The 13,410-nt window shown below is 41.5% G+C and overlaps 2 protein-coding genes across 3 annotated transcripts in view; one reads left to right on the top strand and one right to left on the bottom strand.

Annotated features, from left to right (window-relative positions):
* dnajc17 (DnaJ (Hsp40) homolog, subfamily C, member 17) overlaps positions 1 to 4,399 on the top strand; it is an 80,161-nt gene extending 75,762 nt beyond the window's left edge. The window contains exon 11 of the mRNA XM_048192127.1: positions 3,953 to 4,399. Within this exon, the coding sequence (XP_048048084.1) occupies positions 3,953 to 4,072 (120 nt within the window). The 3' untranslated portion in view covers positions 4,073 to 4,399. The remainder of the gene's footprint in view (positions 1 to 3,952) is intronic.
* Positions 4,400 to 5,499: 1,100 nt separating this feature from the next.
* gchfr (GTP cyclohydrolase I feedback regulator) lies at positions 5,500 to 8,354 on the bottom strand. Of its 2 annotated transcripts, none has more exons than XM_048192129.1 (3): positions 8,171 to 8,354; positions 6,364 to 6,458; positions 5,500 to 6,146 (listed from the first exon to the last, which is right to left on the bottom strand). In XM_048192129.1, exons 1-3 carry the CDS (start codon positions 8,204 to 8,206, stop codon positions 6,008 to 6,010), a joined length of 270 nt encoding a protein of 89 aa, XP_048048086.1. In that variant the 5' UTR covers positions 8,207 to 8,354; the 3' UTR covers positions 5,500 to 6,007. The 2 variants fall into 2 exon arrangements, with proteins under 2 accessions (XP_048048086.1, XP_048048087.1); XM_048192130.1 differs by having other exon boundaries at positions 6,364 to 6,455; positions 8,171 to 8,334.
* Positions 8,355 to 13,410: the final 5,056 nt, after the last annotated feature.

Raw genomic sequence — 13,410 nt, 5'->3', positions numbered from 1 at the left:
TTAACCCAGAGAATAGGCTGTTTTAACCCAGCGATTGGGCTGTTTTAACCCAGAGAAGGGGCTGTTTTAACCCAGAGATTGGGCTGTTTTAACCCAGAGAATAGGCTGTTTTAACCCAGCGATTGGGCTGTTTTAACCCAGCGAATGGGTTGTTTTAACCCAGCGAATGGGCTGTTTTAACCCAGCGATTGGGCTGTTTTAACCCAGCGAATGGGTTGTTTTAACCCAGTGATTGGGTTGCTTTAACTCAGCGATTGGGCTGTTTTAACCCAGAGAAGGGGCTGTTTTAACCCAGCGATTGGGTTGTTTTAACTTAGCGATTGGGCTGTTTTAACCCAGAGATTGGGCTGTTTTAACCCAGAGAATAGGCTGTTTTAACCCAGCGATTGGGCTGTTTTAACCCAGAGAATGGGCTGTTTTAACCCAGCGATTGGGTTGTTTTAACTTAGCGATTGGGCTGTTTTAACCCAGAGATTGGGCTGTTTTAACCCAGAGAATGAGCTGTTTTAACCCAGCAATTGGGCTGTTTTAACCCAGAGAATGGGCTGTTTTAACCCAGCGATTGGGCTGTTTTAACCCAGAGAATGGGCTGTTTTAACCCAGCGATTGGGTTGTTTTAACTTAGCGATTGGGCTGTTTTAACCCAGAGATTGGGCTGTTTTAACCCAGAGAATAGGCTGTTTTAACCCAGCGATTGGGCTGTTTTAACCCAGCGAATGGGTTGTTTTAACCCAGCGAATGGGTTGTTTTAACCCAGTGATTGGGTTGCTTTAACTCAGCGATTGGGCTGTTTTAACCCAGAGAAGGGGCTGTTTTAACCCAGAGATTGGGCTGTTTTAACCCAGAGAATAGGCTGTTTTAACCCAGCGATTGGGCTGTTTTAACCCAGAGAAGAGGCTGTTTTAACCCAGAGATTGGGCTGTTTTAACCCAGAGAATAGGCTGTTTTAACCCAGCGATTGGGCTGTTTTAACCCAGCGAATGGGTTGTTTTAACCAGAGAATGGGCTGTTTTAACCCAGAGAATAGGCTGTTTTAACCCAGTGATTGGGTTGCTTTAACTCAGCGATTGGGTTGTTTTAACCCAGAGAATGGGCTGTTTTAACCCAGCGATTGGGCTGTTTTAACCCAGCGATTGGGCTGTTTTAACCCAGCGAATGGGTTGTTTTAACCCAGTGATTGGGTTGCTTTAACTCAGCGATTGGGCTGTTTTAACCCAGAGAAGGGGCTGTTTTAACCCAGCGATTGGGTTGTTTTAACTTAGCGATTGGGCTGTTTTAACCCAGAGATTGTGCTGTTTTAACCCAGAGAATAGGCTGTTTTAACCCAGCGATTGGGCTGTTTTAACCCAGCGAATGGGTTGTTTTAACCCAGTGATTGGGTTGCTTTAACTCAGCGATTGGGCTGTTTTAACCCAGAGAATGGGCTGTTTTAACCCAGCGATTGGGTTGTTTTAACTTAGCGATTGGGCTGTTTTAACCCAGAGATTATGCTGTTTTAACCCAGAGAATAGGCTGTTTTAACCCAGCGATTGGGCTGTTTTAACCCAGCGAATGGGTTGTTTTAACCCAGAGAATGGGCTGTTTTAACCCAGAGAATAGGCTGTTTTAACCCAGTGATTGGGTTGCTTTAACTCAGCGATTGGGTTGTTTTAACCCAGAGAATGGGCTGTTTTAACCCAGCGATTGGGCTGTTTTAACCCAGAGAATGGGCAGTTTTAACCCAGCGATTGGGCTGTTTTAACCCAGAGAATGGGCTGTTTTAACCCAGCGATTGGGTTGTTTTAACCCAGAGAATGGGCTGTTTTAACCCAGCGATTGGGTTGTTTTAACTCAGCGAATGGGCTGTTTTAACCCAGCGAATGGGTTGTTTTAACCCAGCGAATGGGCTGTTTTAACCCAGCGATTGGGCTGTTTTAACCCAGCGAATGGGTTGTTTTAACCCAGTGATTGGGTTGCTTTAACTCAGCGATTGGGCTGTTTTAACCCAGAGAAGGGGCTGTTTTAACCCAGCGATTGGGTTGTTTTAACTTAGCGATTGGGCTGTTTTAACCCAGAGATTGGGCTGTTTTAACCCAGAGAATAGGCTGTTTTAACCCAGCGATTGGGCTATTTTAACCCAGAGAATGGGCTGTTTTAACCCAGCGATTGGGTTGTTTTAACTTAGCGATTGGGCTGTTTTAACCCAGAGATTGGGCTGTTTTAACCCAGAGAATGAGCTGTTTTAACCCAGCAATTGGGCTGTTTTAACCCAGAGAATGGGCTGTTTTAACCCAGCGATTGGGCTGTTTTAACCCAGAGAATGGGCTGTTTTAACCCAGCGATTGGGTTGTTTTAACTTAGCGATTGGGCTGTTTTAACCCAGAGATTGGGCTGTTTTAACCCAGAGAATAGGCTGTTTTAACACAGCGATTGGGCTGTTTTAACCCAGCGAATGGGTTGTTTTAACCCAGTGATTGGGTTGCTTTAACTCAGCGATTGGGCTGTTTTAACCCAGAGAAGGGGCTGTTTTAACCCAGAGATTGGGCTGTTTTAACCCAGAGAATAGGCTGTTTTAACCCAGCGATTGGGCTGTTTTAACCCAGAGAAGGGGCTGTTTTAACCCAGAGATTGGGCTGTTTTAACCCAGAGAATAGGCTGTTTTAACCCAGCGATTGGGCTGTTTTAACCCAGCGAATGGGTTGTTTTAACCCAGAGAATGGGCTGTTTTAACCCAGAGAATAGGCTGTTTTAACCCAGTGATTGGGTTGCTTTAACTCAGCGATTGGGTTGTTTTAACCCAGAGAATGGGCTGTTTTAACCCAGCGATGGGCTGTTTTAACCCAGAGAATGGGCTGTTTTAACCCAGCGATTGGGCTGTTTTAACCCAGAGAATGGGCTGTTTTAACCCAGCGATTGGGCTGTTTTAACCCAGAGATTGGGCTGTTTTAACCCAGCGATTGGGTTGTTTTAACTCAGCGATTGGGCTGTTTTAACCCAGAGAATGGGCTGTTTTAACCCAGCGATTGGGCTGTTTTAACCCAGAGAATAGGCTGTTTTAACCCAGCGATTGGGTTGTAGTGATTGGGTTAAATGTTTGCCCAACCTGCTGGGTAGTTTAATTTAACTCAACTATTGTTTAAAAATTACTGTATTTCTTGTTTACAATGAACCCAAAGTATGTTGGAAAATTAACATTTATTAATGTTTAATAAATTAACATTTATTAATAAGTTTAATGAATAATAATTAAACAATTAACATTTATTAAATTGCTTATTAATAAATGTTCATATTTTGATTATTACTGTTGCCTCTAGTAATTATGTGTCTGATTTTGGGTTCTGATTAGTGATGTTCGGTGCTTTAAGCCGATAACCAGTCGAGTCGGTTCACAGAATTGAATTGAACTAAATTGAACTTTAGTTCCAGGTTGATAATGCAAGATGCACTGAAGCAGCACCGAATGAGCCAATGAGCCTGTCCAACTGGGTCACTGAACCAGTTCACAATTAATAAATCAAAAAGAACCGACTCAAAGAGAACTCTGGAAAACTTTGACCGTTAGAACCTGAGTCTGATGTGACCAAAAAGCTGACTTTCAACTCTGTCTTTAGGATTTATTTATTAATGTTCGGTTCAGTTCGATTCTGTGAACCGGCTCAACTGGTTATCGACTTAAAAGATTAATTCAAGAATTGAACATCACTAACACACACTTTTCACTCACATACAGCAAATCTCAACTGCTTGAGTGTTTATATCATCTCAAAATCTAACTTAATTATCGCCCAGTTCTAATCTGATGAATGCAACTACAAGGAATGAAGATATTAAGATAAACACTAACTTCATGATTTTCTGTTAAGCTGTTTTGAATCAAATACCAGGTTTCCTGACTGCATGTGTGTGAATGAAGCACTCAACCAGCAGCTCAAGCAAATGTCAAAAACACTGTTTTGTGTGTGTTTCTCAGAGTTGTCTACGTAGTGAGCGTGACTACGAGAGCGTGGTGCTGATGAGACTGAGACAAGCTGAAGAGAGGAAGAGGCTGATCGAGGAGATGAAGAGGGAGGAAGAGCAGGAGACGCCGTGACCTCACAGGAATTACACACCCGAACATCAATAAAGCCTTTTTGGAATAAACTTTTTTGCCTTGAATATTTATATGGTGCTTTTCTATGGCAGGAGTATCATGACTAAAACACAATACAGATTGACAGAAATGAACAATGTTTATGTTGCAAAATTCTATTTTAGATTCAATTCTGCTGCAAAGCAGCTCCACAGAAGATGATAGTGTCATTATTATATTAATTCTACTATTATTATCTATTATAAGTATTCTGATACAACAAGAACATGATGAAATATGGAAATGAAAATGGTTTCGTCAAATAAAGACTCTGGCCTGAAGCATCAATGCAGACTGAATGTCTTTCTTTAAAATATTATATTTCATCTATTGCAGTGACATTGTCAATTTAATGTGCTTTAACTGACTCAAATCTCTCTGTAGTAGCTGGTATTTAATGTATTTTAAGACTTCCAGAACCTTTATTTTGAGGCCTTCAAATGCAGATACGCGCAGACTTCAATAATCGACATGTGTGCTTATTTACATCCATCAGAAAAGTAGTTGTGAAGAAACATCAATGGAGCTGTAATGTGACACACAAGTTGCTTTTTCCGGATTAGGATGCTTGAAGATTTCATGCATTACATTTTTTGGTTTATCAGAGCATATTTCTCAATGCATGTGACAGAATGGACTTAAACACTTCCTCTCTGCTGACTTTAGTGAAGGTTTGAGACGGCGTGTTTTTTGGTATCATCAGCCAATCCTGCGGCTGGAGAATCCTAAGTCACATGGCATTTACAGCGCAGGTGATTGGCTCAGAAAGTTCAGTGATGGCAGTAAGACTTCCAAATCTGCATGCAAGCGACTGCCTTTGAGATGAATGTGAGCAGATATAACTCCAGGTAATGTAGACATCCTTGGTGACGGCCAAAATGAAATTAAGCAGTGCATTTTCATAAATGTGCCAAAAAAAAAATTCACATGCACCAATTAATCATTTACAAATGCATTCTGTGTTTCTGCTTCTGGTTGTGTTTTGCATGCATGTCCGGTCCACATTCGGTCTCATGTCATCTACACACCATCAGACCGCAGCGATCGGATTCATCTCCAGATTTCCAGTTAGTCACTTTTCTTAGAACACTTTTCTTTTGCTCCTTCCATCCATCATCCTCGCGGCCGTCACATGTTTCTGTTTACTTCTGTGGGCTTTTCTTTTATATTCCTGGAAAGAAGAGGAACACACAGAGTCTCGTTCACATTACAACACAGGAAACACAATTACAGCCGTCCTCAGGAGAACCGAGCAGGAACCGCAGTCCGCTCCGTCTTCAGCCGACCTGCCACGCCGGATCACAAGAGGTGGAAACAACATGCAAATGTGGCATAACTGCATTTCTAATTTATCTTTTTGTTTGCCACAAAAAAATCAAAGTGACACATTTCAGAGAAAAAATGCAGCAATTTAAACCAGAAACTTTATTCTACTTCATTTTTAATTACAGAGTCTCACACAATCATACAGAAACAATATTAACACACACAAAATACATATTCTGCAAACAATTTTAAGACTGTTTAAAACTATATATAACAAATAAAGCTAAAACAAATTTTAAAAACTGTTTCATTGCAAAGCATTTCTTTAAGATAAAACCAAGCTGATAAAGAATATCGAGATGCTATAGATGCAACGTCGTCCCTTTTGCACATAAACATTTATGTTATTACAGTCACAAAAAGAACTTTCCTTCCATATAAAAGTGTCCAAATGAATCAAAGCACATTCTGATGGTATAATTGATAATATTGCTAATTCAGACAGATTTCAAATACATTTTTTGAGATAATTTCATCTCACATGTAGCTTCATTTCTTATATAAATGTCGATACCGTGATCTAAATCACCTCGTTTACCATGTTTACCTGGAATACAAGACACACTGGAGTCACAGCGTGTTACTGGTCTCTTTATGAAGACACCAAACCAGCGTCTGTCCGACCCCCGTCATGCTAACAACTCTGTATCCGATCTTGTCGAGTTTGTCCAAGACGAGTCTCGGCGGTTCATCCACGTGATACTCTGAGCTGTTAGACACACGGATATCATATAAGTATGATTTAATTTGTGGTTTAGTTAAAGATATCATGCTGTCTACGCCTGTGATGTTCATCTGTGTGTCGAGAACTTAAACGCGTCGACTCTGATCTATATGCTCGTGCATTTAAAGATATTTCTACGAACACTTACAAACTGACTGATTGATTGGCTGATTTAGTGCTTGATAGATCGACAGACACTTACAAGTTGTTTCCCAGCATTGTGGTTTTCCGGGCTCCGAGGTAGTTCATGATAGACGGATCTGAATATTCATCTCCGACCATGGTGGGCCCCGTCTCCTGAAACAAACACAAACATGGTTTCTCCACTTAAAGGATTCGTTCACTTTCAAATGAAAATGAGCTCAAGCTTTACAGAACGAACGCGGAGCTAGTTCCAATTTTTCCGTAAGTTGAATAGGGAAGGCGTAGGACATACAGCGTCAGCTTTTTGAAGAATACGAAAGTGCGGTTTTGGTGGAAGCACTTGGAAGGGGATAATTTGTGTTTATAAAGCATATATACATTTAAAAAAAATTCTGAAAATCGATGGTTTCGCTAGATAAGACTCTTATTCTTCGTCTGGTATCATTTAAAGTTGCACTGAAACTGTAATTTTGACCTTCAACCGTTTGGAGGACACTGAAGTCCACTATAAGAAGAATAATCCTACACTTATGAAGTTGCACTTTCCGTCTAAGTTGAATGTGGAAGGCGGAAGCTAGATATTTTACTTCATAACTTGTTAAATATGTATATTTTAACTCACACAAACGCATCGCTTCTCTTCAGAAGGCCTTTATTAACCCCTGGAGCCGTGTGGAGTACGTTTATGATGGATGGATGTGGATGGAGACAGCTCATATTCGTTGGTCCCGCTCACTGCCATTATAAAGCTCAGATGCGTCAGGATATTTATTAATATTTTTCTGATTGTGTTCATCAGAAAGAAGAAAGTCATATACACCTAAGATGGCTTGAGGGTGAGTAAAGCTAGGGCTCAATTTCATTTGAAAGTGAACTAATCCTTTAAAGGCGACACAAAATGGAAGTTGCACTCGTCTTTTCTTCTCTATTGTGTCGTATATCTGAGTGAAACGCTTTGCAAACAAGAACAAATGTAGGGCGGGGCTTGATTTTGTCTGTGGGGAATTGATTGGATGGTTGTGGTTTGCTATTGGTGGATCTCATGTGAGTGACAGGTTGCCCCGCCCTCGTCATCAGAAAAGAGATGTCGCTGCGAGAGAGAGGGGAAGTTATTCTGATTAAAGATTACGAGGAATTTAAAAATAATGATGTGCACAATTAAATCATGTATAATAAATACTGCAAAAAAAAAAAAAAAAAGAATTGTCCATTTTGATTTCATGGTGGAGGTATGTGTATCTGTACCAATTTTTTTCTCCAATTTTTTTTTTAAATTTTATTACTTATTATTCTTTATTTATTGATTTTATATGTGTGTTTTTCATTGTACAGCACTTTGGGCAGTTTGCGCTGTGTGTAAATGTGCTTTATAAATTAAAATTACTTACTTACTTACTTACTGTACACTATTTTATCAATGCAAATGTCTTTTGTCGTTTTTTTTTTTTTTTCTTGTAAAATGTGTTTCCATCTTTGATTTATGCATGATCTAATGCAATACACATGCAATCACACATTTTAATAATAAATCACGTGCATTGAAATATTTGTCAACAACACCAAATGATTCACTTTCATTTTATGTTTCAGAGGTCAGGTGCACGAGCTGCACATGCAATGCAACATTAAACGTTTTAATTTGAATATAATGATTCAGAACGCATCATGCAATAAAACATCGCGCAAGACTCACAGCTTCTCTTGTGCACATGCAGGTTACTTATATAACAACAACTCCAGTGCAACGCACCTGTAATCCTCTAATATCATAATCGCTGCTGTCATTAATGCTCATGTACGCCTTGTCGCGCGCTGCTCAGTAGTGCTCGCGTATGTGTCGCGCGCTGCTCGTGTTTTATACGCACCAGTCTTATCTGTGTGCTGATGAGGATGTACGGCATCCCGGCGTCAGGTCGGGCAACTTTCCAGCGGAATATCGAGGAGGGTCTCGGATGCGTCGCGTCTGTCTCCGCGCTGAGCTCGACTCGTGTGCGCGCTCGCAGCGGAATGCGGAAACACCCACCGCGCTCCACCAATCAGCGCCTTCGGGCTGTTAGTGGAATGCGGAAACACCCATCGCGCTCCTCCAATCAGCGTCCTCCGAATCAGAAGGCGCTTTGGATACAAACACTCCATGATTTGGGATATTATTCATTAATGTTGTAGATAATTTAAGATGATCTGGTTTATTAATCATCTGCCTGGACAAAATCCTGACTAGACCATCCCAAATGAATGCTATTTCATTCATGCATAGAGAAAAGTTGATATTAGGTGTCATTCTGTGATGTTATTGGAGTTTTGTAAAGATCTGAACACACACACACACACACACACACACACACACACACACACAGCCTGAGCTTGTTAATTGCAAGGTTCTTTTTCATATTACAGCATTTCAAGCTTATTTCTTTGATTTCTTTTCAACCTTGGTGGTTGGACTTTTCATTTCCTTTTGGCAGAATTGCTAATTTCCTTCTAAAAGCAGTTGTAATCACTGTAATATGAGGTTCTAGTCTCTTAGAGCACTGAGGAAATGAAGCGATCCCATCTGAACAACAGCACGAGCTCGATAACATCAGTAATAAGGCACACAGTTCAACACAGATCACAAAGCCTTCATCTGTGCTGCATTTACATCTGCTCTGATCAGTGTGAGCAACACGACACTGTAACACGTTAATACTGAAACACCGTTAACACTCGCAGGCGTGTCTGCATTAGTGAATTAGGAGATAGTGGAATGGAACAGTAGTTACTGAGAACTGTACTGTACTCACTGTATAATATTGTTGAAGAATAATTCTGTCATGACAACTCTCAGAGTGTTTGGCATGGTAATGGATATGATAATGTTTATATGTTTGGACTTGGTGGAATAGATCTGCTATGTTGCTGCTGCTGCTGCTGTTGGTTATTGCTACTGCTGTTATTGCTGATACTGCAGTTATTGCTGCTGCTGATACTGCTGATAGCAATAATCGACAGCAGCGGCAGCAATAACTGCCGATTGATTATTGTTGATTACTGCTGCTGCAGTTATTGCTGCCACTGCTGTCGATTATTGCTGCTGCTGCTGTTGGTTATTGCTGCTGTCATTGCTGCTGTTGGTTATTGCTGCTGCTGCTGTTGGTTATTGCTGCTGTTATTGATGCTGCTGCTGATGGTTATTGCTGCTGCTGTTGGTTATTGCTGCTGTTATTGAAGCTGCTGCTGCTGTTGATTATTGCTGCTGTTAGTTATTGCTGCTGCTGCTGTTATTGCTGCTGTTATTGATGCTGCTGCTGTTGGTTATTGCTGCTGCTGATGCTGTTATTGCTGCTGCTGCTGCTGTTGGTTATTGCTGCTGTTGGTTATTGCTTCTGCTGCTGTTGGTTATTGCTGCTGTTATTGATGCTGCTGTTGGTTATTGCTGCTGCTGCTGTTGATTATTGCTGCTGTTATTGCTGCTGCTGTTGGTTTTTTCTGCTGTTATTGCTGCTGCTGCTGCTGCTGTTATTGATGCTGCTGCTGCTGTTGGTTATTGCTGCTGTTGGTTATTGCTGCTTCTGCTGCTGCTGTTATTGCTGCTGCTGTTGTTGGTTATTGCTGCTGCTGCTGCTGCTGTTGGTTATTGCTTCTGCTGCTGCTGTTGGTTATTGCTGCTGCTGCTGCTGTTGGTTATTGCTTCTGCTGCTGCTGTTGGTTATTGCTGCTGCTGCTGCTGCTGCTGTTATTGCTGCTGTTGCTGTTATTGCTGCTGCTGCTGTTGGTTATTGCTGCTGCTGTTGGTTATTGCTGCTGCTGTTATTGCTGCTGCTGCTGCTGTTGTTGGTTATTGCTGCTGCTGCTGTTAGTGCTGCTGCTGCTGCTGTCGTTGGTTATTGCTGCTGCTGCTGCTGCTGCTGTTATTGCTGCTGCTGCTGCTGTTGGTTATTGCTTCTGCTGCTGCTGTTGGTTATTGCTGCTGCTGCTGCTGCTGTTGGTTATTGCTGCTGCTGTTATTGCTGCTGCTGCTGCTGTTGTTGGTTATTGCTGCTGCTGCTGTTATTGCTGCTGCTGCTGCTGTCGTTGGTTATTGCTGCTGCTGCTGCTGCTGCTGTTGGTTATTGCTGCTGTTGGTTATTGCTGCTGTTATTGATGCTGCTGCTGCTGTTGGTTATTGCTGCTGTTATTGCTGCTGCTGCTGTTGGTTATTGCTGCTGCTGCTGCTGCTGCTGTTATTGCTGCTGCTGCTGCTGCTGCTGCTGTTATTGCTGCTGCTGCTGTTGGTTATTGCTGCTGTTATTGCTGCTGCTGCTGTTGGTTATTGCTGCTGCTGCTGCTGTTATTGCTGCTGCAGCTGTTGGTTATTGCTGCTGCTGCTGCTGCTGTTATTGCTGCTGCTGCTGCTGCTGCTGCTGTTATTGCTGCTGCTGCTGTTGGTTATTGCTGCTGTTATTGCTGCTGCTGCTGTTGGTTATTGCTGCTGCTGCTGCTGCTGCTGTTGGTTATTGCTGCTGCTGCTGCTGTTATTGCTGCTGCTGCTGTTGGTTATTTCTTCTGCTGCTGCTGTTGGTTATTGCTGCTGCTGCTGCTGCTGTTATTGCTGCTGTTGCTGTTATTGCTGCTGCTGTTGTTGGTTATTGCTGCTGCTGCTGCTGTTGGTTATTGCTGCTGCTGTTGGTTGTTGTTGCTGTTGGTTTTTTCTGCTGTTATTGCTGCTGCTGATGCTGTTATTGATGCTGTTGCTGCTGTTGGTTATTGCTGCTGTTGGTTATTGCTGCTGCTGCTGCTGTTATTGCTGCTGTTGCTGTTATTGATGCTGCTGCTGTTGGTTATTGCTGCTGCTGCTGCTGCTGCTGCTGCTGTTGGTTATTGCTGCTGCTGCTGTTATTGCTGCTGCTGCTGCTGTTGTTGGTTATTGCTGCTGCTTCTGTTAGTGCTGCTACTGCTGTTGTTGGTTATTGCTGCTGCTGCTGCTGCTGTTGGTTATTGCTGCTGTTGGTTATTGCTTCTGCTGCTGCTGTTGGTTATTGCTGCTGTTATTGATGCTGCTGTTGGTTATTGCTGCTGCTGCTGCTGCTGCTGTTGATTATTGCTGCTGCTGCTGCTGCTGTTGATTATTGCTGCTGTTATTGCTGCTGCTGCTGCTGTTATTGATGCTGCTGCTGCTGTTGGTTATTGCTGCTGTTGGTTATTGCTGCTGCTGCTGCTGCTGCTGCTGTTGGTTATTGCTGCTGTTGGTTATTGCTTCTGCTGCTGCTGCTGTTGGTTATTGCTGCTGTTATTGATGCTGCTGCTGTTGGTTATTGCTGCTGCTGCTGCTGTTATTGCTGCTGCTGCTGTTAGTGCTGCTGCTGCTGCTGCTGCTGTTGGTTATTGCTGCTGCTGATGCTGCTGTTATTGATGCTGCTGCTGTTATTGCTGCTGCTGCTGCTGCTGCTGCTGCTGTTGGTTATTGCTGCTGCTGCTGCTGCTGTTATTGCTGCTGTTGCTGTTATTGCTGCTGTTGAACAATTCCATGGATGATAAAGGTTCTTTAGAACCATCAATCACAGTAAAGAACCTTGATTTTTAAGAGTGTAAAAACATTCTAGACATTCTAGACAAACTGTATGTTTTGTAACAAACATATGCTAGATATGGAGCAGTTTTATCTTTACAATTGATAGACATTCATCAACATTTGAGACTCAGTATACAAAATATGAGCTAGATGAACACAAGATCCTGGACATACTTTTTGCAGCTGCACATCAAAACATTTCTTGTGTTTAGTGGATTATTCTCTAAATATGTTTCAGAAATATTTAAGCTGTGTATTGGTACTGCGGACCAGAAGAGCTTTGTTTCTTTTAAGCAAAGAAAACAGGAAACCACAGATCGTGAATCTTAAGAGTCCAAAACTCTTTTTTTGTTATTACCGACAGTAATGCCAAAACATGTTCCTGGAGTTCTACCAACTTCCTGTGTCTCCTGCAGTGACTTCCTGCCCGTATCTCTGGGTTATTTTATTAAGTGAGGGTCACTATTGCCATAGTTCAGGTGATAGATTGGTTTCCTCGGCCTGGGGGAAACAGTTTAGAGCCAGAGCAAAGGTCGTTTCCGGACTTTCACACCACCGTTTCTTTTTTCAAGCCTTTTTTTTGTGATTTATTTTTAACATGCATTTATTTTTATTCCAAGAACCTGTCCAGGCTATTGTGATTACTAAAACTAGAACTGTTTGTATACTTTCAATGAATGTTCAAGCTCATTGTTTCTCATTTTTTTCCATTTACAAAATTAAAGCCAAACCTATATATTGTGCATGTCAGTTTTTGTATTCTCTGATGTGTATCGAGATTATGTGTATTGGCTCAGAATCAGTTGGCAAGATGAGGAATGTCAGCTTTCTATTTTAAAGGTTCTCTCCTGAATTGAGAGGAAAACCTGTTTCACACATTCTGAAGAAGGAAAGAAGCCTCGTTTTCCCGTGTTGACTGATTTATGTACTGCATGTACAGTTATAAAACACACACCCTTAAAAAACTGTTACTTATTTTTGCTATTTTGAGAAGTTTTTGTGAGCAAAAGGTTAATTGTTGCACACCTTTTATGTGCACAGTATTGTAAAGTTGTAAACAAAACGTCTTACAAGAAAATCTATTTCAGTCTTTCTACTTCAAAATGTCATGCTTCATTCATTGCCATTTCATTGTATGTATTTGTGAAATTTACTGGCCATTTCCAATTGAAAATGGTTTCAAAGCCATTTTTTGGTGCAGATTTAGATAATTAGATTGCTCTAATCTAGGGGCCGTTTACATGACGCCGATTTCAACTAAAAACTTTTAATGTGTTTTGACAGTTCATTTATACAACAGTGTTTTGGAGGCATGAAAATGCAAATTTTTTAAAATGGGATTCAAAGTGTAAGTTTTAAAGCTAAAAAATGCTCATTTGTGGAAACGGTGACGTCATGTGTCTATAGTCACGTAGTGTTTCTTTACAGAGTCACATTGCCATTTACTGGCCTGGCAGCAGAATACAGCATTTTAAGATGTTTTTGCAGATCCGTGTGAACATCACTTAAGTTGAGCTTTTGTTTGTTACACTGATGACAAGTCGTTATTTTACTCTAATTAACACTCAGCAGTCT

Source organism: Megalobrama amblycephala, linkage group LG5, assembly GCF_018812025.1.
Source record: "Megalobrama amblycephala isolate DHTTF-2021 linkage group LG5, ASM1881202v1, whole genome shotgun sequence".
Classification (NCBI taxonomy): domain Eukaryota; kingdom Metazoa; phylum Chordata; class Actinopteri; order Cypriniformes; family Xenocyprididae; genus Megalobrama; species Megalobrama amblycephala.
This window is presented reverse-complemented; position numbering and strand designations above follow the sequence as displayed.